The sequence below is a fragment of the Microcebus murinus genome, chromosome 4 (genome assembly GCF_040939455.1).
Source record: "Microcebus murinus isolate Inina chromosome 4, M.murinus_Inina_mat1.0, whole genome shotgun sequence".
Taxonomy (NCBI): Eukaryota; Metazoa; Chordata; class Mammalia; order Primates; family Cheirogaleidae; genus Microcebus; species Microcebus murinus.
The window spans coordinates 93,613,959-93,637,993 of NC_134107.1; the positions used below are offsets into that span (position 1 = coordinate 93,613,959).

The window sequence follows — 24,035 nt, forward strand, 5'->3', positions numbered from 1 at the left end:
AAACCAGGGAGTGGATATCACCCAAAATGAGTTAGAGCAAACAAAGTAGATGTGTAGAAATGAACCCCAGGGAACTCCAATTTTAGAGGCCAAGCAATGGAGGGGGGTTGGCAAAGGAGAAAGGGAAAGAGTCTCTAGGGAGGCATGCGGAAAACACAAAGACAGTTGTGTCACAGAAACAAAGGAAAGTGAGTGTTTGAATAACACTTCCTCCCTCAACCACCCACTCATTGTAATTAGAATAAAATTCAAACTCCTTCTCAAAGGTCACAAGGCCATCCCAGATTAAACCTCATTCTCCTGTCTAACTTCTCCAGGCTTTCTCTTGTCCCTGTTGTCTCCTGGCTGTCCCCTTCCCCTCGCTGTGATTCCATCTGCAGTGTTTCTCCTCTGAGATGCTTCTCCAACTGCCCTGACTAGTCACTGCCATCACCACCACGCGGTCACTCTGTCACGTCTCCCTGTTACATGTTTTGTTCCTGTGACTTTATTATGGAATCATTTTATATCTTTTTTTTTTTTTTTTTATCTTTTTCCTTTGTTAGAATGTAAAATTGTTGATGGCAGAGATTTCATGTGTCTTTTTGACCACTGTATCCCTAAAGATTAGAACAGTCCCTGGCACACAGTGGGGACTTAATAAATATTTTTGACCATCTGTTTGTATACTAGGCATTGAGCTGTGAATGGTGGTTCATTGGCAAATAAATAGAAACTGTATTATCTCCTGCCCAAAGAAAACTGGATAAACAGACTTAAGATATCCTCTTATAATTGTTTTTTTTCCAGATGTGGCAAGAATAAGTCGGGGCCAAATGGTATCTGGGGCATGATGAAGAGCACAAAATTAAGGAAGAATATGGTACCAAATTACTTTACAATAATTACATTGCTCTATTCAACTGAAATTCTCATATCCATCACGCCTTTTTGGTCAAGTCTTGAGAAAGCCTATTAAAATGCAAATGAGAGTGATTAAAATGTTAACGTACAGTGTAGATTGTAGGAACAATGTTGTTGATTATCTACACAATGGCTTTCAAGCATGTTTTAAACACTTGAATGAAGTCCAATACACATACAGGTAAGTAAGAGTGGCTGATGCTCTGACCGAAGCAGTGGTAGTAGGACTGGAACTCTCCCCCACAGGCCTCTCCTGATTCCTGTCCCTCAAGGCAGTGCCCAGAGTACCACCTGTGGCACCCACAGCTGCACAGAGCAAGGTTTGAAGTTCACAAATCATGGACTGTTCACAAATCATTCATTTGGGAAAGTGAGGCCCAGAGAGCTGAAGTGACCTATCCAAAGTCCTAAAATGATGGGCAGCAACAGGATTAAAGCTCAGCTCTCTGAATTCTAGTGCACTGTGCTTTAACCTGTGTTAGCCACAGACTTTAAACCCTATAAATTCTATAGAATTGGATAGGAGCTGTGGGAGTTTCTATAGAGAGAGAAGAGACAAAGGTTTGTAGGATCCAGGGGTCCTTGCTTAGAATTTTCTCTATGACTGGGAGAATTGCTCGATAAGACTTTTCTTCTCACTTGGAAATCATCTCAAGTAGTAGAAATAAGTTTCTTTGGTAGTAGAAATAAGCAAATGAGTCTTTTCTTTTTCTAAATGTTTATTTTACAATTACTTTATTGCTCTGGATTTTCATGCACCATAGAGAAGAACTTTTACCCATAGGTGTCCTCACTTCCCATGGGTGAAGAGTGGCATGGCTCTGATTAAGAAGGGTAGGTTCTTTCCACGAATATTTTTAGCATCTTTTTTAAATCAAAAGCTATTTTATTTATTTAGTTAGATTTTTAAATTTCAGAATATTATTGGGTACATTTTTGGTTACATATATTGCCTTTGCATTGCCCAAGCCATGCCCATCCCCCAGTGGGCTCCCCACCCATTCGTTATGAATTTACCATCCCCTTCTCCCCCCTCCCACCTGCCCGGCACCTGATAAATATTACTTCCATGTGAGCACCTGAGTTTTGATCAGTTAGTATCAATTTGATGGTGAGTACATGTGGTGCTTGTTTTTCCATTCTTGTGATACTTCACATCAAAGAATGGACCACCCAGGGCAAAGGTGTGGAAACAACCCAAGTGCCCATCCATACATGAGTGGATTAATAAAATGTGGTATGTGTATACCATGTAGTAGTACTACTCAACCATAAAAATGAATGGTGAACTAGCACCTCTGATAGTTCCATTTTGAAGTGGAATCCCAGATTAGAACTATCTGATTTAGCTTAACCGGAGGCTTATAGATCAGTGGTAGTGTAGATTCTCTATTCCTGCTAATTGGGAGTTCACACAGCATCTGGCCTGTTAACAGACACTCAATAATACATTTTTTTTTTACTTAAGTAAATGAATTTCAGACATACGTGTTATCTAGCAAATGTAGTTTAAAAATATGTTAACCTGATTTCTGACTACATGTTCAGGAGGGTGTACATTATTTGTGCCATATGCAATTGTTATATCCCAGGCATCAATGAGACCCACATTGAGATCCTGGAAAATGTCCTTTATGGCAAGATATTGTATGTATCCATGAAAGTCACTAAAGCGCTCCACATCATTGTGCATCTCCCTGATGTTTTCTGCTTTGATGATAACCATAGTGTCTGGGCTTCTCAGAAGAAGACGCTGAACAGCCTTGTGGACATTGAGGACCCTTCGGATAAAAACATCAATGGGGAAGGGTCTGAAATGCTGGCCCAGAGAAATAACAATGACAGTGTTTTTTTCTCCTCCAATTCTGTCAATGGCCCGGGCGATGTACTCAATCTCTTTGACTGAATAGGTTATTGATCCAATCAAGGGGTAACCATGTTTTTGCCACTGGATGTTGATATTCCTATCCAAGTCCACAGCAAGTTGGTGTTGCAGTTTTCCAGACTCATGCATATCCACTGACTTCAGTGCTGATGACGAATAGGCAATCCCAGAATGAAAGGAGAATAAAGTTACCAAGATTGACTAGTCATAAAGTAGGAGAAAAGATTTGATCTTTATAATTAAACTAATCATGCCTGATTTATTATAGGCTTACATGAGGGTATGCTTTTGAAAATTATTTGAACAATCAAAATTATTATACAAATTTAAGAAATCATATATGCCCCCTTTTAGAATCATGTGGAATCAAATGCAGTGGAGATGGTAAGGTATTCAGGTAACTTCACTGGAGGTATATTTGTGTACATTTTGTTAACTGTAGACTAAGCTCATTTGATGATGGAGAAAGGAACTCATTGATGGTCTTTACATTAAAAAAACAAACAAACAAGTAAACCTATTTCCCCAAATACTCTGTAAATTCCCTTAAGACTGAGATTGTATTCCTTCCTTTCGTGTTTCCTTCACATATGCATGGAATGGTATTGATTACATCATCTATAATAATAATAGCATTACCACTCATTTGTGAAGTCCTTTACAGTTTACAAAGCATTTAGATTGATATATCCTTTCACCTCAAAGATCCTTATATACATATTTAATTCCCGTGTTATAGAAAAGAAAACCAAGAGAGGAAATAACTTGCCCAAAATTACAGTTAGTGACAGAATCAACATTTAAACTTGAAGTTCCTCCAATTCTTGTGAAAATAGTCTACCTGTTCTTGACACTTCTGAAAGTAAGCACAATATGAGTAGAATAAAATGAAATCTTTCTGTTTTTAGTCATATCAATGAGAACCTTATCAGAATGACAGAGCCAGCTGCTTTGTAGCTGGAACTTCTGAGGGAAACGTATAGAGAAAGATTATTGAAGCTTTGTAACATGGACCATCTTATTATAGAAGTAAAGGGCTTCATTTGAAGTCTTAACCCAGTGAGGGTGGAAAACAGAGATTGGCTGGAAGAAAATGGTAGAACTATTTTCTTCACTCCACTTCCAACTTATTTTAGTTTTCTTTTCCAAAGCGCATGCTGGCCATAGAATTTAACTTTTAACAAAATGTACAACAGATGTTTTCCTACCACAACTTTAAAGATGAGTTGAAGAAGGCAGGTAACTTAATAACTCAGTACTTTATATGACTTAAGAGATCTACCATTATAGAATGTGATACTAAAAGTTATCACTAGACCCTTAATTTTGCAGATGAGGAAACTGAGGTCTCAAGGAGTGTAGTCAGTTACCAGAGGTCACAATTTAAAACCTTCCTTTCTGTTAAGAATTCTCCTTTATAACATAGAACCAAGGCCCTACCGATTTCCCCATTTGGATCAGATCAACTTTCCTTCTAAGTTTGAGATCACAAGTGGCCTCATAGCAAGAAGGCCAGGTCAAAGCCATAGCCTCTGCATTGTTCTCAGTGATGAGAGCCAGTGGCTGGGAACATGGAGGGGCAAGCAGTGATGGTTCTAGGTGAGATTGCTAAGGTCTACTAGTGCCTTCTTTTTTTTTTTTTTTTTTATGCTGGCTTGACAGTTTCTATCACTAGTGCCTTCTGAGTTATTACTGGTGTACTCTTTTGGTTTAATAAACAGAAAAACTGGGCTAGGATTCTAGCCTGACTCCGGCATTAATTATTAATGATAATAATTGCAATGGCTATTATTTTGGGAGCACTTTCTATGAATCCATGTGCCTTACAATGTGTTAAATGCTGTGTATCCATTACTTCATTTAATCTTCAAAACAAATAACAGGTACTATTATTAGTCCTACTTGATTGTTGAGGAAAATGATGCAGGGAAAAAAATAACATGCTCAAGGTCATTATTTCTAAGTGGCACAGTCTAGGTCTATTAGACCCCAAAGCCCATCCTTTTAACTATAGTGTCTACTTGATGCAAGGTCACTACCTTGCTCCTGGCGTCTGTCCTCTCAGATAATGATAATAGTGATAATAATTGACACCAAAGAGAACTTATTTTGTAATAAACAGTATTCTGTATGTATTGCATATATTGCCAGGGTGTACTCTTTTCATCGCTAGTTGACAGATGAGGATCCTGAGGGATGGAATGGTTTTGTAACTTGTTCAAGATCACCCAGATAGGAGGAATCGGGTTTTGAACCCAGCTCATCTGGATCTAGAATCCACACCCTTAATCATTATGCCAACCATAGAAGATGGACAGTTAAATATCTTAAGTTATTTTTGGCTCCATTAATAATTTTGTGAGCATGCTAGGTACATCCTAAAGTGTGAATTCTGTAGCAGTAGGGATGAAATAAACCTTTTTCTATACTGGCTCCCTTCCAGTCAATAAATGTGTTCTTTTAAAGGAAAGATAACAATGTCTTACGGAAAAATTTGGTGTGTTGTAATTAGGAAATATGAAAAAGAAGACAAATTTCCCACATTCCTTTCTCCCCTTGAAATGAAAAATAATTTTCTGAAAGGGTAATATGAGTAATAGCTTAGACTGAGGCATACTTCTGATACTCCTTTTGAAGTGTTCCATCCACTGGCGGACTGTGGAATCTCCCAGTAGATATACAGATTTTCCTCTCAGGCATTTGTTCATTTCGACTGTAGCCAAATTACAGGAGGCAGGATTCCATGTGTTTTTCCAGACATGCCCACTGGGGACTGTGGATGTCATTCCAGGCTTGCATTTCTCTTTCACTGGAACTGTTTCTTCTGCCAAAGAATCAGCAAGATAGAATCTTTTAAAACATCACATTGTCCATCGGTATTTATTAAGAGCCTTCTGTCTTTTCTAAATATCCTCTTAATAGGGGATGGGGGTGGTGGTAGTGGTAGAAAAGCCTTATTAATGTATCCTCTTAGTGGAATAGCTATTTTTTAGTAAAATTTTTCTCTGATGTGAATTTCCTAAATGATATCCATTAATGTTCATTATAAGAGTACATGCCTCCTTCCAGAAAAAAATGGTCATTTGGGTAAAATTTAAGTATTTGTGAGCCTTCCTATAAAACTAAAGTCATAAACTCTTGCATAGTAATGGGAGCTCAATTATCCTAACATTTTAGCCCACTTTACTCCTGGCACTCTGTTATAGTGTCTTAAATGCCACAATCAAACTATGAATCCTTTAAGTTAAACACAGATAATATAAAAGAAATTAACCACAAGTTTGGCCTGGGAACTCGTCAATCAAATATATATGGCTATAAGCCAGAGAAAGTCCTGGGGGCCTAAGATGGGCTAGGTATTATTAACCCCTTAGTCACTGGTTTATGAAGAGTCTGAGAATCTGAGGGGCTTAAATGCCTAGGATGGTGAGGAGCCCATGGTAGGTCTGGGGCAGTGATTATTCATCAACTAAAGGAAGTTGTTTAATTGGGATGAGTATACCCATGTATGTGGGGTGAAAAATAACATTTATATATCTAGGTACATAATTACACTTCAGTATGGATTAGTGATTAGCAAGCTTTTAATGTTGAACTTACAGAGACATAAAAGCGCTTGCCTTAAATCATTTTAGATATGAATTTCCTACGTTGCCTGGGGTCAAAGAAATTGAAGAGAAATTAGTAAATATAAGTGTGGAAGTTCTGTTGTTTATGCTCAAAATTGCTTCAAAGCTGGCAAAGACTAGGAGAGGGGAATTGTAGTGAGTTGACTGACTCCTAGATGGCAGGCTGGAAACTTGGAGATGATTCTAGGGCTGGTAGTAAGGTGGGAAGTGGTGGTGGCAGTGGTGTGGGGAGGGCTGGAGTGGGGGAGGTAAGAACTAGATGTAGAATTGGGAGAGGGTTTTAATGCTTTAAGGTTGTTGTGTAAAATGGGCAGGTAACACATTGTCTGATGAGTAGACTGATGATGAGAGTTACAGTTACTATAAGAGGTTTATTATATCCCAGTGATGCCAATTATTGCTTCACCTAAGTAACTGGTCTCTTGGCCCACCTTAGACAAGCAGATAGGCAGACTGCTGAGAGGACTGAAACAGTAAACAAGTCCAGCAGAAAGGAGAAACTCTTTAAATGGGCTTGGAATTAACCACCACCCATCAACCTAGGAGCACTTACTGTTACATTTGGAGACACTAATCACATTGAAGTTTTCCATAATCTCTACACCCACGTTTGACCTTAAAGAGACAAATACAGAAATTAATCTGCAGGTGGTCCCAAATCAGGAAACAGTCAAGAAGCCAGATTATACAGTGCTTCAGTCATTTCTTAGTGATACGCCAATTACTGTGCCCATATTTTCGGGCCATTTAGTAAATTTCCATTTCTTTGTCTAATACTCCATGAGATACAGTTACCCAGAAGGTGTGACGGGTGATTTATTGAGATGCAGAAGGAATATATTCGTGCACACACACATACTGAGGTGGGTATTTCTCATTCTCTTTTGACTTTTATTCTGCCTATATTTTTATTTCATTCAGAAGAATGAAATATCCAAAAAGCTTGGTGACTACTAGAGAGTGGGCACTGTCCCCAAATGAATTCACAGGTTCTTTCCCAAAAGGCTCTTATTAAAGAGTCCCAGAGTAGATATATTGATAGGACTTTTTTGTTGATTGACATATAGGCCAAATCATAACTGCCCTGGTAGTCTCCAGAAATAATGATATACCTTTCAAAGAGGCTCTTTTCTTGTTTGCTAAGATAAGAAACATCCTTGTTCTTGGAATGCATGTGGGTGAGTGCAGCACAGGGCATGTATTGAGGCCTCACACAATAAAAGGCTTCTTGGTCTTGAGCATCCAGGTACTGGCACAGTTCAGCACTTGAGTTTAAAACCAAGGCACAATCAGTGTTGACCTGGGAGGTGCCATTGGCAAACTGTCCTGTGAAGATTACCCTGTCATAGCCTTGGTTCCTTGCCCTCCAGAGAGCCGACACCCCTTCGCTGGGGTGGATGAGCAGGAGAGACAGGGAGACCTGGCCCTCCCAGAACAGAGTGAAGCTGACAAGGTAGGTGCCGTTGTTGAAGTCAGTCACCTTTCCTGAAGCACCTGCTTCCAGGGCTGGGGAGGACATCCTGGCCCTCAGGAAATCCCCACCGTATTGCTTCCTGCGTCCCAAGTGGTCCCTGGCCTCCAGCAGGACATCCAGCTGGTCCCCCCTGCAGTAGGTGTGTCGAGGGTTGAGGACGGTGGCTGTGCTGTGTGCGGCACTGGTGGTGGTGTTCACGTGGGCGAAAGGTCTGGGCGGGATCTGCTGGTCTAGTTTCTCCACGATCGCCTTTATTCTCAGCTCAGTGTCTGCTGCTGAAATTACTGGATGAAATGATGCTTCAGGCCATGAGGCCTTTGTGATAAAATTCCACGGATGGAGGGAGATGGGCAAGTTGAGTGCAGTCCATAACTGAAAGGATGAGAAATAGAATGGAGACTATAGAAAATGTTCCTGTTTAATATAGTAATTTTTGGTGGGTGAGCCAATATTTGTATTTTATAGAATAATGAGAACTACAAAAATTAAGCAAGACTGAGATTTTATGATCATATATGTTTCATAGACAAAACAGTTTCCTTTAGAAAATTTTTTGGTGTAACTCTACCTCTCACTGGCTAACCTTTTCTGGAAGAGCAGTTTAACCAAAAGAGCCCTAGGATCTTCTTCCTTAAAATGATGGTGATAAAATCTGCTTTACAGGACAATTATGAAATCCAAATGAGAAAATGTTTTTTGACTGTATAGTAGAGAATAAATGCTTATTATTGTAATATTTTTTATCTTAAAACTAAAATTTAGTCAAAAATGTTTAATCCCAGACAAATAAAAGCCAAGGGAGTTCATCACCACCAGATCTGTCTTATAAGAAATGCTAAAGGGAGTTCTTCAAGCTAAAATAAAAAGATGCTATGTAATATCACAAAAACATGTGAAAGTATAAAACTCATTAATATTCTGCAGAAGTATGTTCTGTAAAAAAGAAAAAAAAATAAAACTCATTAATAAAAGTCAGTACATAGTCAAATTCAGAATACTCTAATATTCTAATAGTAATATGTAAATCACTATATCTTTAATATGAAGGTTAAAAGACAAAGCTATTAAAATAGTAGCTACAAAAATTTGGTAAGGGATACACAATATAAAAATATAAATTATGCATCAAATATTTTAAATGTTGGGGGTGGAGTAAAAGTGTAGAGATTATTTTTATGCAAAGTTAAGTTATCAGCTTAAAATAGCCTATTTAACTGTAAGAGTTTTTTGTAAACCTCATGGTAACTACAAAGAAAAAAAATACCTATAGTAGATACACAAAAGATAAAAGGTGAGGAATCAAAACATAACACTAGGGAAAATCACTTAATTGCAAAGAAAGACAGCAAAAGAGGAAGAAAAGAACAAAGGATGGGCAAAACAACCAGAAAATGACTAACAAAATGGCAGTAGTAGATCCTTATTTATCAATAATTACCTTGAATGTAAATGGATTAAAGTACCCAATCAAAAGACTTAGAGTGACTGCATAGATTAAGAAAAAAGCAAACAAATAAAATCCAACTATATGTTAGGCTACAAGAGGCTCACTTCACCTGTAAGCACACACATAGACTGAAAAGGAAAGGATGGAAAGGATATTCCATGTAAATGGAAACCAAAACACAGGAGGAGTAGCTATACTTTCATCAGATAAAATATACATTAAGTCAAAAATGTAAAAAGTGACAAAGAATGTCATTATATAATGATAAAGTGGTCAATTCATCAAGAGAAAAAAATAATTATAAATCTATATGCACTCATTATTAGAGTACCTGAATACATACAACAAATACTAATAGATGTGAAAGGACAAATTGTAATACAATGTTGGTAGGGTACTTCAGTACCCACTTTCATCACTGGACAGATCATCCAGACAAGAAATCAATAAAGAAACATTGGCTTTAAACTATTCTTTAGACCAATGGATCTTATAGACATATATGGGACATTCCATGCAACAACATCCAAATACACATTCTTCTTAAGTGCACTCAGAACACCCTCGAGGACAGATCAGATGTTAGGCCACAAAACAAGTCTAACAAAGTTAAGAAGACTAAACTAATATCAAGTATCTTTTCAAACTATAATGGTATGACACCAGAAATAAATAATAGAAGAAATTTTAGAGAATTCACACGTACATGCAAATTAAATAACCAGCTTCAGTTGTACCGGACAAAGAAAAAATTAAAAGGGAGATTAAAACAAGTATCTTAAGACAAATGAAAATGGACACACAACATACCAAAATTCCCGGGATGCAGAAAAGTTTTAGGAGGGAAGTTTATAGCAATACATGCATACATCAAAAAAGAAAAAAAGATCTCAAATAAAAAGCCTAATGTCACACACCAAGGAGCTACAAAAATAACAACAAACTAGCCCAAAGTTAGCAGAAGAAAGGACATAATAAATATCACAGCAGAAATAAATGAAACAGAGGCTAGAAAAACAATAGAAAAGATCAATGAAACTAAGTGTTGCTTTTTAAAAAATATAAACAAAATTGGAAAACCTTTAGCTAGAGTAGGAAAGAGAGAAGACTTAAAATCAGAAATGAAAGAGGAGACATCACAATTGATACCACAGAAATACAAAGGAACATAAGAGACTACTATGAACAATTATATACTGACAAATTGGATAAACTAGAAGAAATGGATAAATTTCTAGACACATGTAACCTACCAAACAAGATTGAATCATTAGGAAATAGAAAATCTGAACAGAACAGTAACAAAAAAGGAGACCGATTCAGTAATAAAAAGTCTCCCATCAATGAAAAACCCAGGACCTGATGGCTTCTTTGCTGAATCCTATCAAACATATAAAGAACTAAGTCCTTCTCAAACTCTACCAAAAACATTGAAGAGGAGAGAATTCTTTAAAACTCATTTTACTAGATAAGCATTACACTGATACCAAAGCCAGACAAGGACACTAGAAGAAAATTTTAGACCAACATTCCTGATGAATATAGATGTAAACATTCTTAACAAAATACTAGTGAACTGAATTCAGTAGTGAATTAAAAGGATCATTTCCCATGAATAAGCAAGATTTGTCCTAAGGTTCGTTATATACAAATCTATAATTGTTATATCTCACATTAACAGAATGAAGGACAAAACCCATATGATTATCTCAATAGCTGAAGAAAAAGCATTTGACAGACTTCAACATCCATTCATGATAACAACTCTCAGCAAATCAAATATAGAAGGTGTTTTAGAAGAACTCTCAAACTGTGTTTTTCTCCTGTTCTCACACCAACACAAGCATCAACACAGAAGATTTCTGCAACAAAATGTGTGGATTTTCCTCCCCGAAACACCAACTGATATTAGTTCAGTTCCCTCTAATTGAATTCTAACACTATCTACCTGGAGATAGCATCATATCTCACAAGTTGAGGGCTCAGTCCCCAAGATTTCCCTTGCTTCAGGCACCAGTTGCAAGTTAAGGCCATCACAACTTCTGAGCAACTGGCTCAGGTAGGGGTTTCCATGTTGGGGAACCTTAAGTTGCGGTTCTCATGACTGCTTCTTTGGGTTCAAGCAATTTGCTGGAGTAGCTCACAGAACTCAGAGAAACACTTACTTACATTTTCTGGTTTATTATGAAGGATATTACAAAGCATACAGATGAAAAGATGCATAAGGTGAGGTATGGGGGAAGGGGCCTGGAGCTTTCATACTCTTTCTGGGCATGCCACCCACTAGGATACCCTCCATGTGTTCAGCTATCCAGAAGCTCTCTGAACCCTGTCCTTTTGAGTTTTTATGGAGGCTTCATTACATAGGCATCATTGATTAAACCATTGGCTACCGATGATCAACTTGACCCTCAGCCCTTCTCCCCCACCAGCCCCTGAGGTTGGGGGTGGGACTGAAAATCACAATCCTGCAATAATGCCTTTGTCTTTTCTGTGACTGGCCCCATCCTGAAGCTATCAGTCAGCATTAGAATATAAAAAACACTTTGGAAGTTCCAAGGATTGTAGGAATTGTATGCCAGGAAACAGGGATGAAGACCAAATATGTATCTCATAATATCCCAGAAGGAATGTACCTCAAAACAATAAAGCCCATATATAACAAACCATAGCTAACATCAAATAAAATGGTGAAAAGTTGAAAGCTTTACCTCTGACATCAGGAATAAGACAAGGATGCCCACTTTCACCACTTCTGTTTAACATAGTAGTGGAAGTCCTAGCCAGAGCAATTAGGCAAGAGAAAGAAATAAAGGATATCAAAATTGGAGATTTAAACTTAAATGATGTCTGTTTGCTGAGTACATATTCTTATGTATAGAAAACCCTGAAGACTCCACCAAAAAAAACTTCTTAGAACTGATAAATGAATTCAATAAAGTTGCAGAATATAAAATCAACATACAGAATCAGTAGTATTTCTATACACTAACAAAAAACTGTCTGATAAAGAAATGAAGAAAACAATTCCATTTACAATAGCTACCAAAAAATTAAATGCTTAGTTATTAATTCTCCAAGGAGGTGAAAGACCTGTACACTGAAAACTATAAAACATTGATGGAAGAAACTAAAAAAATATACAAATAGATGGAAAGATATCCCATGTCCATGGATTGGAATACTTAATATATTTAAAATGTCCATACTACCTAAAGTAATCTATAGCCTCAATGCAATCCCTATCAAAATTCCAGTGATATTTTTCACAGAAGAAAAATAATTCCTAAACTTTATATAGACCCACAAAGACCACAAATATCAAAGCAATCTTAGCAAAACAATAAAGCTAGAAACATTACACCACCTGAATTAATAATACACCACAAAGCTATAGTAAGCAAAACAGCATGAAACTAGCATAAAACAGACACAGACCAGCAGAATAGAGAGCCCATAAATGAATAAAAGTCAATTGATTTTTGACAAAGGTGCCAAGAACATATGATGGAGAAAGAACACAATAGTGTTGGGGCAACTGAATATCCACATATGGAAGAATGTTGTTGGACTTTATATTATACTTTATAAAAAATTAACTCAAAATGGATTAAAGACTTAAATGTAAGACCTGAAACTCTAAAACTACTAGAAAAGAACATAGGAGAAAAATCTGCATAGCACTGGTCTGGACAGTATTTTGGATACATACAAAAGCACAGCAAAAGCAATATTAAGCAAAACGAAAAAATTGGGAGGCATCAATTTACCAGAATTCAAGCTATACTATAAGGCTATAGTAACTAAAACAGCATTAGACTGGCACAAGAACAGACACACAGACCAATGGAACAGAACTGAGAACCCAGATATGAAACCATCCTCATATAGCCATGTAATCTTTGACAAAGCAGATGAAAATATACACTGGGGAAAATAATCCTTATTCAATAAATTGTGCTGGGAATACTGAATAGCTATATGTAGAAGACTGAAACAGGATCCACACCTTTCACCTCTTACAAAAATGTACTCATGCTGGGTAACAGACTTAAACTTAAGGCGTCAAACATAAGAATTCTAGAACAAAATGTTGGAAAAACTCTTATAGACATTGGCCTGAGCAAAAAAAACTATAGAAAAGACACCAAATGCAATCACAGAAGCAACAAAAATAAATAAATGGGACCTGATCAAATTAAAGAGCTTCTTCACAGCCAAGGAAACTATCAGAAGAGCAAACAGACAACCTACAGAATGGGAGAAAATATGTGCATGTTATGTATCTGATAAAGGGCTGATAACGAGAGTCTATGTAGAACTCAGGAAAATCAGCAAGAAAAAATCAAACAACCCTATCAAAAAGTGGGCAAAGGACTTGAACAGAAACTTTTCAAAAGAAGATAATGACCAATAAACATATAAAAAAAAAACGCTTAACATATCTAACCATCAGGGAAATGCAAATAAAAACCACAATGAGATATCAGTTATCTCCAGTGAGAATGGCCTTTATCAAAAAGTCCCCAAATAATAAATGTTGGCATGAATGTGGAGAGATAGGAACACTCCTACACTGCTGGTGGGACTGCAAACTAGTACAGCCTCTGTGGAAAGCAATATGAAGATACCTCAAAGAGCTACAAGTAGAACTACCATTTGATCCAACAATCCCATTACTGGGCATCTACCCAAAAGAACAAAAGACATTCTATAAAAAATACATCTACACTCGAATGTTTATAGCAATGCAGTTCACAATTGCAAAGATGTGGAAACCACCGAAGTGCTCATCAATACATGAGTGGATTAATAAAATGTGGTGTATGTATACCATGGAGTTCTACTTAGCCACAAAAAGCAATGGTGATCTAGCACTTCTTCTATTACCCTGGATAGAGCTGGAGCCCATTCTACTAAGTGAAATATCACAAGAATGGAAAAACAAGCACTACATGTACTCACCATCAAATTGGTATTAACTGATCAACACTTAATTGTTCATATAGTAGTAACATACATCGGGTGTTGGTCAGATGGCAGGGGGAGGAGGTGATGGGTATATACACACCTAATGGGTGTAGTGTGCACCGTATGGGGGATGGACACACTTGAAGCTCTGACTTGGGTGGGGCAAAGGCAACATATGTGACCTAAACATTTGTACCCCTGTAATATGCTGAAGTAAAAGAAATAAATAAATCTCTTAATAATTTCATTAAATATAAATAGACTGAACACTCCATTAAAAGGCAGAGATAAAAAAGCAGAACTTATTTTCTGTCTACAAAAATTGCAGTTTAAGTATAAAGATGCCTTACAGGTTGAAAGTAAGTGGATGGAAAATGATGTACCATTTAAGCATAAAAAAGTTAATATTAAAATTAAGTAGACTTTTGGACAAAGAATATTACTGGAAATGGATATGGACATTTCATAGTGATAAAAGGGTCAATTTTTCAGTAAACATAGTAATCACAAATGTGTATGTGTGTATATATACATGTGCTTATACATGAAGCAAACATTGACAGAAACAAAGGGAGAAATAGAAAAATCCACAGTCATAATTGGAAAATTTAAAACTTCTCTCAGTAGTTGCTGTAGGAACTACTTGAAGAAATGAGTAAGGATCTAGAGGATCTAAATAACATTATAGTCATGTCTTTTAACCATTATACCATATTATAAAATATTTTTATATAATCACAACTTCAAATGAAAAATGTGTGATTTTTAGAATGGTAGAATAATTTTCTGTACACAATTTTTGGTAGAAATATAATGGGAAAATTATGATTCAAAATGAGGGACTAAGCACATATTGCTGCCTCAATTTCCCACCATAAAATCCTATAAAAGACAGAAAGGAGCCTTATTTTAGGAAATAGGAAGAGATGCCTTAATTTAGGCAGAACTTCTGAGGAATCTTCTGAAAAACAAAAGATGAAATTAGATTGAGGAAGAAAATCATAGCTTCAAATGCAAGTAGATGCGGGTTTTGAAAAAGATAGAAGCTTTAGAATAAATATACTTTCTATCCTCAGAGAGATGCTAGATGACATAAAGGAATCAAGAGAGTTTGGAAAGCAAAATTTTGCTGTTCAATATACAAAAATCAATTGCATTCCTCTGTACCAGCAACAAATAATTAGAAAATGTAATTTTAAAGGAACACCATTTACAAACAAAAAATTATAGCAACAGAATATTACAAAGTACATGAGTGACATCACCAACATGGCAGAATAGGAAGCTCCTGAATCTCTCCCCATTCACAGATGCACCAAATAAACACCTTTCCATGTACCAATTCTCTCTGAGTAAGAGAGTCAGAGACCAGTTGGGAGACTCCTACCCAGCAGTCAACTGAGAAAACATCCACACCAAATCGATAGGAAGAGCTGAAGTTCATGTGGACATGGACCCTACCCAGGCACTGTGCCATAAAATTGGGAGAGGAATCCCCAACACCCAGTTTCTCCCTATGGAGAGGAGTATTTGGACCTCACATATAGGACCCAAACCGTAAATTTCCCCATGGTTGGACTCTTAGTTCATCAACTACAGGAGTGGAGGGAATTGGACACAAGCATGTTTCTCTGGACTACAGGAAAGAGTGGCGGTTTTGTATGAGCATACAAACACTTCAGGGGCTTTATCAGAGAAGGAGCTTAAAAAACACAGCTCTCTGTTTCCTTTAGAAGGGGTTTACAAAACACCATTCTAGTAGCTATGTGGTGGCCTTACTTCTAGAAAACTTGCATCAGGGAGTTAAAGAAACAGTCAATTATTAACCTTCTCCCAGCCCAGGAGGAGTCTGCACTCATACCAAACACCTCAACTCTTACAACATCTACCTAAGGGACTTGCATCCTAAATCTCCTAACTCTGAGAGCAGAAGGGACTGACATACATGTGTCTCTCTAGATGGCAGGAAAAAGGGTACATTTTAAAATGGAATGCAAGCACTTCCAGGGACTTCTGGCTCCTGTAGTGATGCTAAGCAGGGGCTTGAAATGCAACTCTCAGTTCCTCCCCAGAAGAGGTTTAAGACACACATTGAGAGACATAATTTTTAAAGCTAATTATTGAAGGACTCCATACTAAATCCAGTACCCCTGGGAATAGAAGGGACTAGGCATATGCAAGGCTTTCTTGATCATAGAACAGAGAGATAGGTTTAAACAGGAATCCAAACACTTCCAGGGGCTTCCTGTCTTTGGAACAGTGCAAAAAGGGGCAGAAACATGCAACTCTCACTTTCCCTCTGGAAAGGGCTTACAACATCCACTCCACCACACACACCCAGTGGCTACTTGACAGTCTAGTTTCTAAAGAACTTGCATCAGGGAGCTAGCAGAGCAAAGAAACAGGGTTTCAGTAGTTGAGGCCAGAGCTTAGCACTTCATGAGACTTCCCCTAGGCTCACCCCAGAGATTAATCCAGGCCTATCCATTCTTTCTGGATGGAGTTGGACCATGTGCCAAGTGCCATAACTTCCATAGCTCCCACCTAAGGGATTGTCTCTTTAATGACCTAGTTTTGGGAGTCAAGGGGCTTTGCAATTCTGAGTTACCCAAGACCACAGAAAACAAATAGGTGGATGTAGGAAAAGCTGAGGTGCTGGGGCCTACTCCTACCAGCTAAAAATCTCTCCAGGATCAGAAGGTGAAGCTTGAGTGTAATTATGGGGATTTGCCATAGATCCTCTCCCATGGTTAGTGTAGAGAAAGTGGGAGATCAACTCTTGCACCCAGCCCCCCCATGAAGATACAAAGAACTGAAAGACACATTCAACACCCCAGTGAATTGTCATGTATAGGAGAACCACCATAAAACTATCAGCAGATTTACCAGCAGAAACCTTGCAAGCCAGAAGGGAATAGAATGATATATTTAAAATTCTGAAAGGAAAAGATTGTCAGCCAAGAATACTATTACTAGCAATCCTGTCTTTCAAAAACAAAGAGGCAATAAAGATTTTCTCAGACAAACAAAAGCTAAGAGAGTTTGTCACCACTAGGCATACATTACAAAAATTGCTAAAGTAAGCTCTTCAAGCCGAAGGAAGGTGATGATACTATTTAGAAACATAAAAATACATGAAAGTATAAAAACATCTGATGAAAGTAAGAATGTTGTCAAATTCAAAACATTTTGTTACTGTAATGACAGTGGGCAAATCAATTATATCTTTATTATAAAGGTCAAAAAGCAAAACCATTAAAAACAACAGAAGCAATAATAATTTTTTAAAAGATACAAAGTATGGCATCAAAAACATGAATAGGAGGAGAGGGAAAGTAAAAGTAGAACGTTTGTGTATATGATCAAAATAAAGCTGTTATTAGCTTAAATTAACCTGTTATAAGATGTTTTATGTTAGCCTTAGGGTAACCACAAAACAAAAGCTTATAATAGACAGGCTTATCTTTATAAAACATAAAGTGAAAAGAACCAAAGCATACAACTACAGAAAGCCATCAAAACACATAGAAAGAAAGCAATAGAGAAGGAAACAAAGCATCTACAAAACAACTAGAAAACAATTAACCAAATAGTAGGAGTATGTCTATACCTATTAATAATAACCCTGAATATAAATGGATTAAATTCTCCATTTAAAAGATATGTTGAATAGAAGTGGAGATAGTGGGCAGCCTTGCCTGGTTCCAGTTCTAAGTGGGAGTGATTTCAATTTTTCCCCATTCAGTATGATGTTGGCTATGGGTCTGTCATATATGGCTTGTATCATTTTTAGGTATGTCCTTTCTATGCCTATTTTATTAAGTGTTCGTATCATGAAAGGGTGATGAATTTTGTCAAAAGCTTTTTCTACATCTATTGAAAGAATCATGTGGTCTTTGTCTTTGCTTCTGTTTATGTGGTGAATTACATTTATAGATTTGTGCATGTTGAACCATCACTGCATCCCTGGGATGAAGCCCACTTGGTCATGATGGATTATTTTTTTTGATAAGCATCTGGATTTGGTTAGCTAGGATTTTGTTGAAAATTTTTGCATCTATATTCATAAGGAATATTGGTCTGTAGTTTTCTTTTTTTGTTGTGTCCTTTCCTGGTTTTGGTATTAGAGTAATATTCGCTTCATAAAAGGTGTCGGGAAGGTTCCATTCTTCTCTATGTTGTGGAATAATTTCTGCGAGATAGGCACCAGTTCTTCTTTGTAAGGGTGGTAAAATTCGAGTGTGAAACCATCTGTACCGGGACTTTTCTTTTTAGGGAGATTTTTAATTGCTGTTTGTATTTTGGCTCTTGATATTGGTCTGTTCAGGAATTCTATTTCTTCCTGGTTGAGCCTAGGAAGGCTGTGTGTTTCTAGAAATTTGTTCATTTCCTCCACATTTTCCAGTTTGTGTGCATAAAGGTTTTTATAGTATTTGTAAATTATATCTTGTATCTCCTTGGGATCAGTTGTAATATCTCCTTTTTTTTCCTGATGGAGCTTATTAGAGCTCTTTTCTGCTTTTCATTAGCCTAGTCAAAGGTGTGTCTATTTTGTTTATTGTTTCAAAGAACCAACTTTTTGTTTTATTAATCTCCTGTAAAGCTTCCCTGTTGTCAATTTCATTTAGTTCTGATTTGATCTTGTTAATTTCACTTCTTTTGTTGGGTTTGGGATTGGTCTGTTCTTCCTTTTCCAGCTCTTTGAGTTGTTTCATTAGATTGTCTATTTGTGATCTTTTTGACTTTTTGGTATAGGCATTTATGGAGATAAACTTTCCTCTCAGAACTGCTTTAGCTGTGTCCCAGAGGATTTGATAACTTGTCTCTCCATTGTCATTTTGTTCAAAGAATTTTTTTATTTCCATCTTGATTTCTTTATTTATGAAGTAATCATTTAGTAGGAGGTTGTTTAATTTCCACATTTTTGTGTAGAAATGTGAGTTTCTGTTATGGTTGATTTCTACTTTTATTCCACTGTGATCTGAGAAGATACATGGTATGATTTCTATTTTTAAAAATTTCTTGAGGCTTTACTTTGTGTCCTAGGATATGGTCAATCTTAGAAAATGTCCTGTGAGCTGAAGAGAAGAACATATAATCAGTGGATTTGAGGTAGAATGTCCTATAAATGTCAGTGAGACCCAATTGTTCCAGAGTTTTGTCTATACTACCCAAACTGATCTACAGATTCAATGCAATACCTATTAAAATCCCATCATAATTCTTCACAGATATAGAAAAAATAATTTTATGCTTCGTATGGAACCAGAGAAGACCCCACATATCAAAAGCAATTCTAGGCAATAAAAACAAAATGGGAGGTATTAATATGCCAGATATCAAACTATACTACAAAGCTATAGTAATTAAATCAATCTTGTATTGGTACAAAAATAGGAATATTGATCAGTGGAACAGATCTGAGAACCCTGATATAAAACCATCCTCATACAGCCATCTAATCTTTGACAAAGCAGACAAAAACATACGCTGGGGAAAAGAATCCCTTTTCAATAAATGGTGCTGGGAAAACTGGATAGCCACTTGTAGAAGGCTAAAACAGGACCCACACCTTTCACCTCTCACAAAAATCAACTCACGCTGGATAACAGACTTAAACCTAAGGTATGAAACTATTAGAATTCTAGAGGAAAATGTTGGAAACACTCTCCTAGACATCGGCCTAGGCAAAGAATTTATGAAGACCCCAAAGGCAATCACAGCAGCAACAAAAATAAATAAATGGGACATGATCCAACTAAAAAGCTTCTGCACAGCCAAAGAAATAGTCATGAAAGTAAACAGACAACCTACAGAATGGGATAAAATTTTCTCATCCTACACATCTGATAAGGGGCTGATAACTAGAATCTACTTAGAACTCATGAAAAACAGCAAGAAAAAAAATCAAACAACCCTATCATGAGGTGGGCAAAGACATGAACAGAAATTTTTCAAAATAAGACAGTAGAATGGCCAACAAACATATGAAAAAATGCTCAACATCTCTAATCATCAGGGAAATGCAAATCAAAACTACAATGAGCTATCACTTGCTCCAGTGAGAATGGCCTTTATCAAAAAGTCCCCAAACGATAAATGCTGGCATGGATGCAGAGAGATAGGAACACTCCTACACTGCTGGTGGGACTGCAAACTAGTCCAACCTCTTTGGAAAGCAATATGGAGATACCTTAAAGCGATACAAGTGGATCTACCATTTGATACAGCAATCCCATTACTGGGCAGCTACCCAAAAGATCCAATGATACTCTACAAAAAAGACACCTACACTCGAATGTTCATAGCAGAACAATTCATAATTGCAAAGCTGTGGAAACAATCCAAGTGCCCATCAATCCATGAGTGGATTAATAAAATGTGGTATATGTATACCATGGAGTACTATTCAGTTCTAAGAAACAACGATGATATAGCACACCTTGTATTTTCCTGGTTAGAGCTGGAACCCATACTACTAAGTGAACTATCCCAAGAATGGAAAAACAAGCACTACACATACTCACCAGCAGACTGGTATTAACTGAGCAGCACCTAAGTGGACACATAGGAACTACAGTAATGGGGTATTGGGCAGGTAGGAGGACACATAGGAACTACAGTAATTGGGTATTGGGCAGGTGGGGCGTGTATATGCATACATAATGAGTGAGATGTGTACTGTCTGGGGGATGGTCACACTGGAAGGTCAGACTTGTTGGGGGAGGGGGGAAGGGCATTATTTGAAACCTTAAAATTTGTAACCCCATAATATGCTGAAATTAAAAAAAAACTAAAAAAAAAAAAAAAGATATGAAGTGGCAGGTAGAGCAAGATGGCCAAATAGAACTTTCCAGCTATCATCCCTGTATAGGAACACCAAATTGAATAACTATCCATGCCACAAAGCACCTTAATAAGAACCAAAAATCAGGTGAGTGATCACAGTACCTGGTTTTAACATTATATCAAGGAAAGAGGCACTAAAGAGAGTCGAAAAGACACTCCTGCATTGCCTACACTACCCCTCCCCTAACCCCTGGCAGGGTCCTACAAAGAGAGTATGTGTGTGCTTGGGGAGGGAGAGTGAAGTGATTGTGGGACTTTGCATTGGAACTCAGGGCTTCCCTATCACAGTGGGACACAACACAGGGTAGAATTTGGCTCATACCCATGGAGAGCATTTAGACCAGTCATGGCTAGAGGGAATCCTCCACCCCAAAGATAGGAAACAGGTCTAGTTAGCTCCACCACCTGCTGACCTGGCCTGGGGCCTGGAATAAACTTGAAAGGCAGTCAGGCCAGAAAAACTGCATTCAAATTGGAAAGGAGGAAGTTAAATTGTAACTATTTGCAGATGACATGATATTATATTTATAAAAACCTAAATACTCCAGCAAAACTGTTAGAACTGATAAACAAATTCAATAAAGTTGCAGGATACAAAATCAACATACAAAATTAGTAGCATTTCTATATACCAATAGCAAACAATCTAAAAAAAAATCAAGAAATCAATCCTATTTACAATGGTTACAAAAAATGTCTAGGAATAATTTTAATTAAAGAGGTGGAAGATCTCTACAATGAAATCTATAAGACACTTGTAAAACAAATTGAAGAGGACACAGAAAATGGAAAGGTATTCCGTGTTCATGGATTGGAAAAATTAATATTGTTAAAATGTCTATACTAGTCAAATTGAGCTACAGATTCAATGAAATCCCTATCAAAATACCAATAATGTTCTTCACAGAATTAGGAAAAACAATACTAAAATTCATATGGAATGACAAAAGACCCACAATAGTAATATAAATAAATAAATAAATAATCCTGAGTAAAAAGAATAAAACTGGAGGCATCACATTATCTGACTTCAAAATATACTACAAAACTATGATAACTAGAACAGCATGATACTGGCATAAAATCAGACACATAGACCAATGGAACAGAATAGAGAACCCAGAAATCACATATTTACAATGAACTGATTTTTGACAAAAGTACCAAGAATATAAAGTGGGGAAAGGCAAGTCTTTTCAATAAATGGTGCTGGAAAATTTGGACATCCATATGCAGAAGAATGAAACTAAACCCCTGTCTCTTCCCACATACAAAAATCAAATGGATTGAAGACTTAAATGTAAGACCCCAAACTATGAAACTACTACAAGCAAACTTAGGGAAAATGCTTCAGGACATCAGTCTAGGCAAAGATTGTTTGGATAAGATCTCAAAAGCACAGGCAACAAAAGCAAAAGCTGTTAAAACTCTCCTCTTACAATCTATAGGCCTTGTAGTTTGGACTTTTTTTACAATAGATTAGGTAGCAAGTAAAAATAAGCTTTTATAAAACACAGAAAGCACTGCCTACCTTTGTGGCGTTTTGGAAAACTGTAAATGTGATCCAGGAGGCTAATAAAAACAACAGCACCAACAGTGGCTTATAATTTGTCATTCTTGTTTTCATGATTAGGATCCTACAAGAGACAATACAAAACACACACACACAAACACACAACCAAACAAAACAAATGAAAACAAATATGGAAAACATTAATTTTTTTATGGGTTCTGATTATTTTTATCCTCAGATAAATTACTCCCAGAACTAATTCTTGGCCCTCCCAGCAGCTTTTGGTTATCTTTTGGCTATCAGTTGTATTATATATTCTACAGAAGAGATACTCCATGGACTCAACCATGAATTCTAAGAAATTCAACAGCTATAGGCCTGAAGAATGCAGGGTTGTTCATGTCGAGCTGAAGTCTCCAGGCTGTTTGTCACATTGCTAACAGGTTCCTTATTCTCTTAAACATCTTCCCTTAGACACAAAGAACAGACACAAACCACTCCAGCAAATATTGACACTGAGAACCACATGGTTATAGTGCCCTTTGAATGTAAATTAGTTTTCCAGCTTCCTTAATCTCAGATTGTTAGTATGTTCCTCTTTCTTATCTCATCAGTCTATCTAGCACCCTTCAAACTGGAAGAGAATTACTTTAAAACTTATATTATTACTTTCTTTAAAAATTTGTCAGGCTTTATCAATGTTTTTCTATGGTTCATCTTACTGTTTATCTTTATACTGAAATTTCTTTCAAGTTCTCTTTTAAAATCAGATTGCTTGACTCTGTGTACTAAAGTAAAATTTTAAGGCTCACCCCCCTCTCCACCAGCTGACTAAATGGACCCTCTGGTGGCCAAAGGAATATCCTAAAATTAAATTATCTGCCAGGAGGTGAGAGGTCAGACATGCCTTATTACCCCCCCCCTTCTTGAAAACATCCTTTGTAACCCATTAACAGGCCTAAAGATATGCAAGACAAACTTACAGGTCCTCAGTTTACACAACAAATCTATGTCTGCTGGCTTGTCTCTGATAAACAGCTCCTTATGTTAAAACATTCCAAGCCTTTAGACAAAACTTCATGTCTTTAACCAACTATAAGTCAAGAAATCTTTAAACTTACCTATAACCTATAAGCCCCCCCCCCCCTTAGAGATGTCCCACCTTTTTGGACCAAACCAATGTATGCCTCCCACGTATTGATTTATGGCTTTACCTATAACCCCTGTCTCCCTGAAATGTATAAAACCAAACTGTAACCCAGCCACATCCAGTCCACTCCTCAAGGCTTCTTGAGGGTGGGTCTGGGCCATGGTCCTCAAATTTGGCTCAAAATAAATATCTTTAAAATTATTTTACAGAGTTT

General features: G+C 37.0%; 1 protein-coding gene across 2 annotated transcripts; it reads right to left on the minus strand.

The window, feature by feature from the left end:
• Window positions 1–1,948: 1,948 nt before the first annotated feature.
• LOC105862037 (NXPE family member 4) lies at window positions 1,949–23,786 on the minus strand. Of its 2 annotated transcripts, XM_012748020.3 has the most exons (5): window positions 22,690–23,786; window positions 7,530–8,263; window positions 6,971–7,032; window positions 5,406–5,612; window positions 1,949–2,934 (listed from the first exon to the last, which is right to left on the minus strand). In XM_012748020.3, exons 1-5 carry the CDS (start codon window positions 22,870–22,872, stop codon window positions 2,399–2,401), a joined length of 1,722 nt encoding a protein of 573 aa, XP_012603474.2. In that variant the 5' UTR covers window positions 22,873–23,786; the 3' UTR covers window positions 1,949–2,398. The 2 variants fall into 2 exon arrangements, with proteins under 2 accessions (XP_012603474.2, XP_075858645.1); XM_076002530.1 differs by lacking the exon at window positions 22,690–23,786 and having other exon boundaries at window positions 7,530–8,012.
• Between the last annotated feature and the right edge of the window lie 249 nt (window positions 23,787–24,035).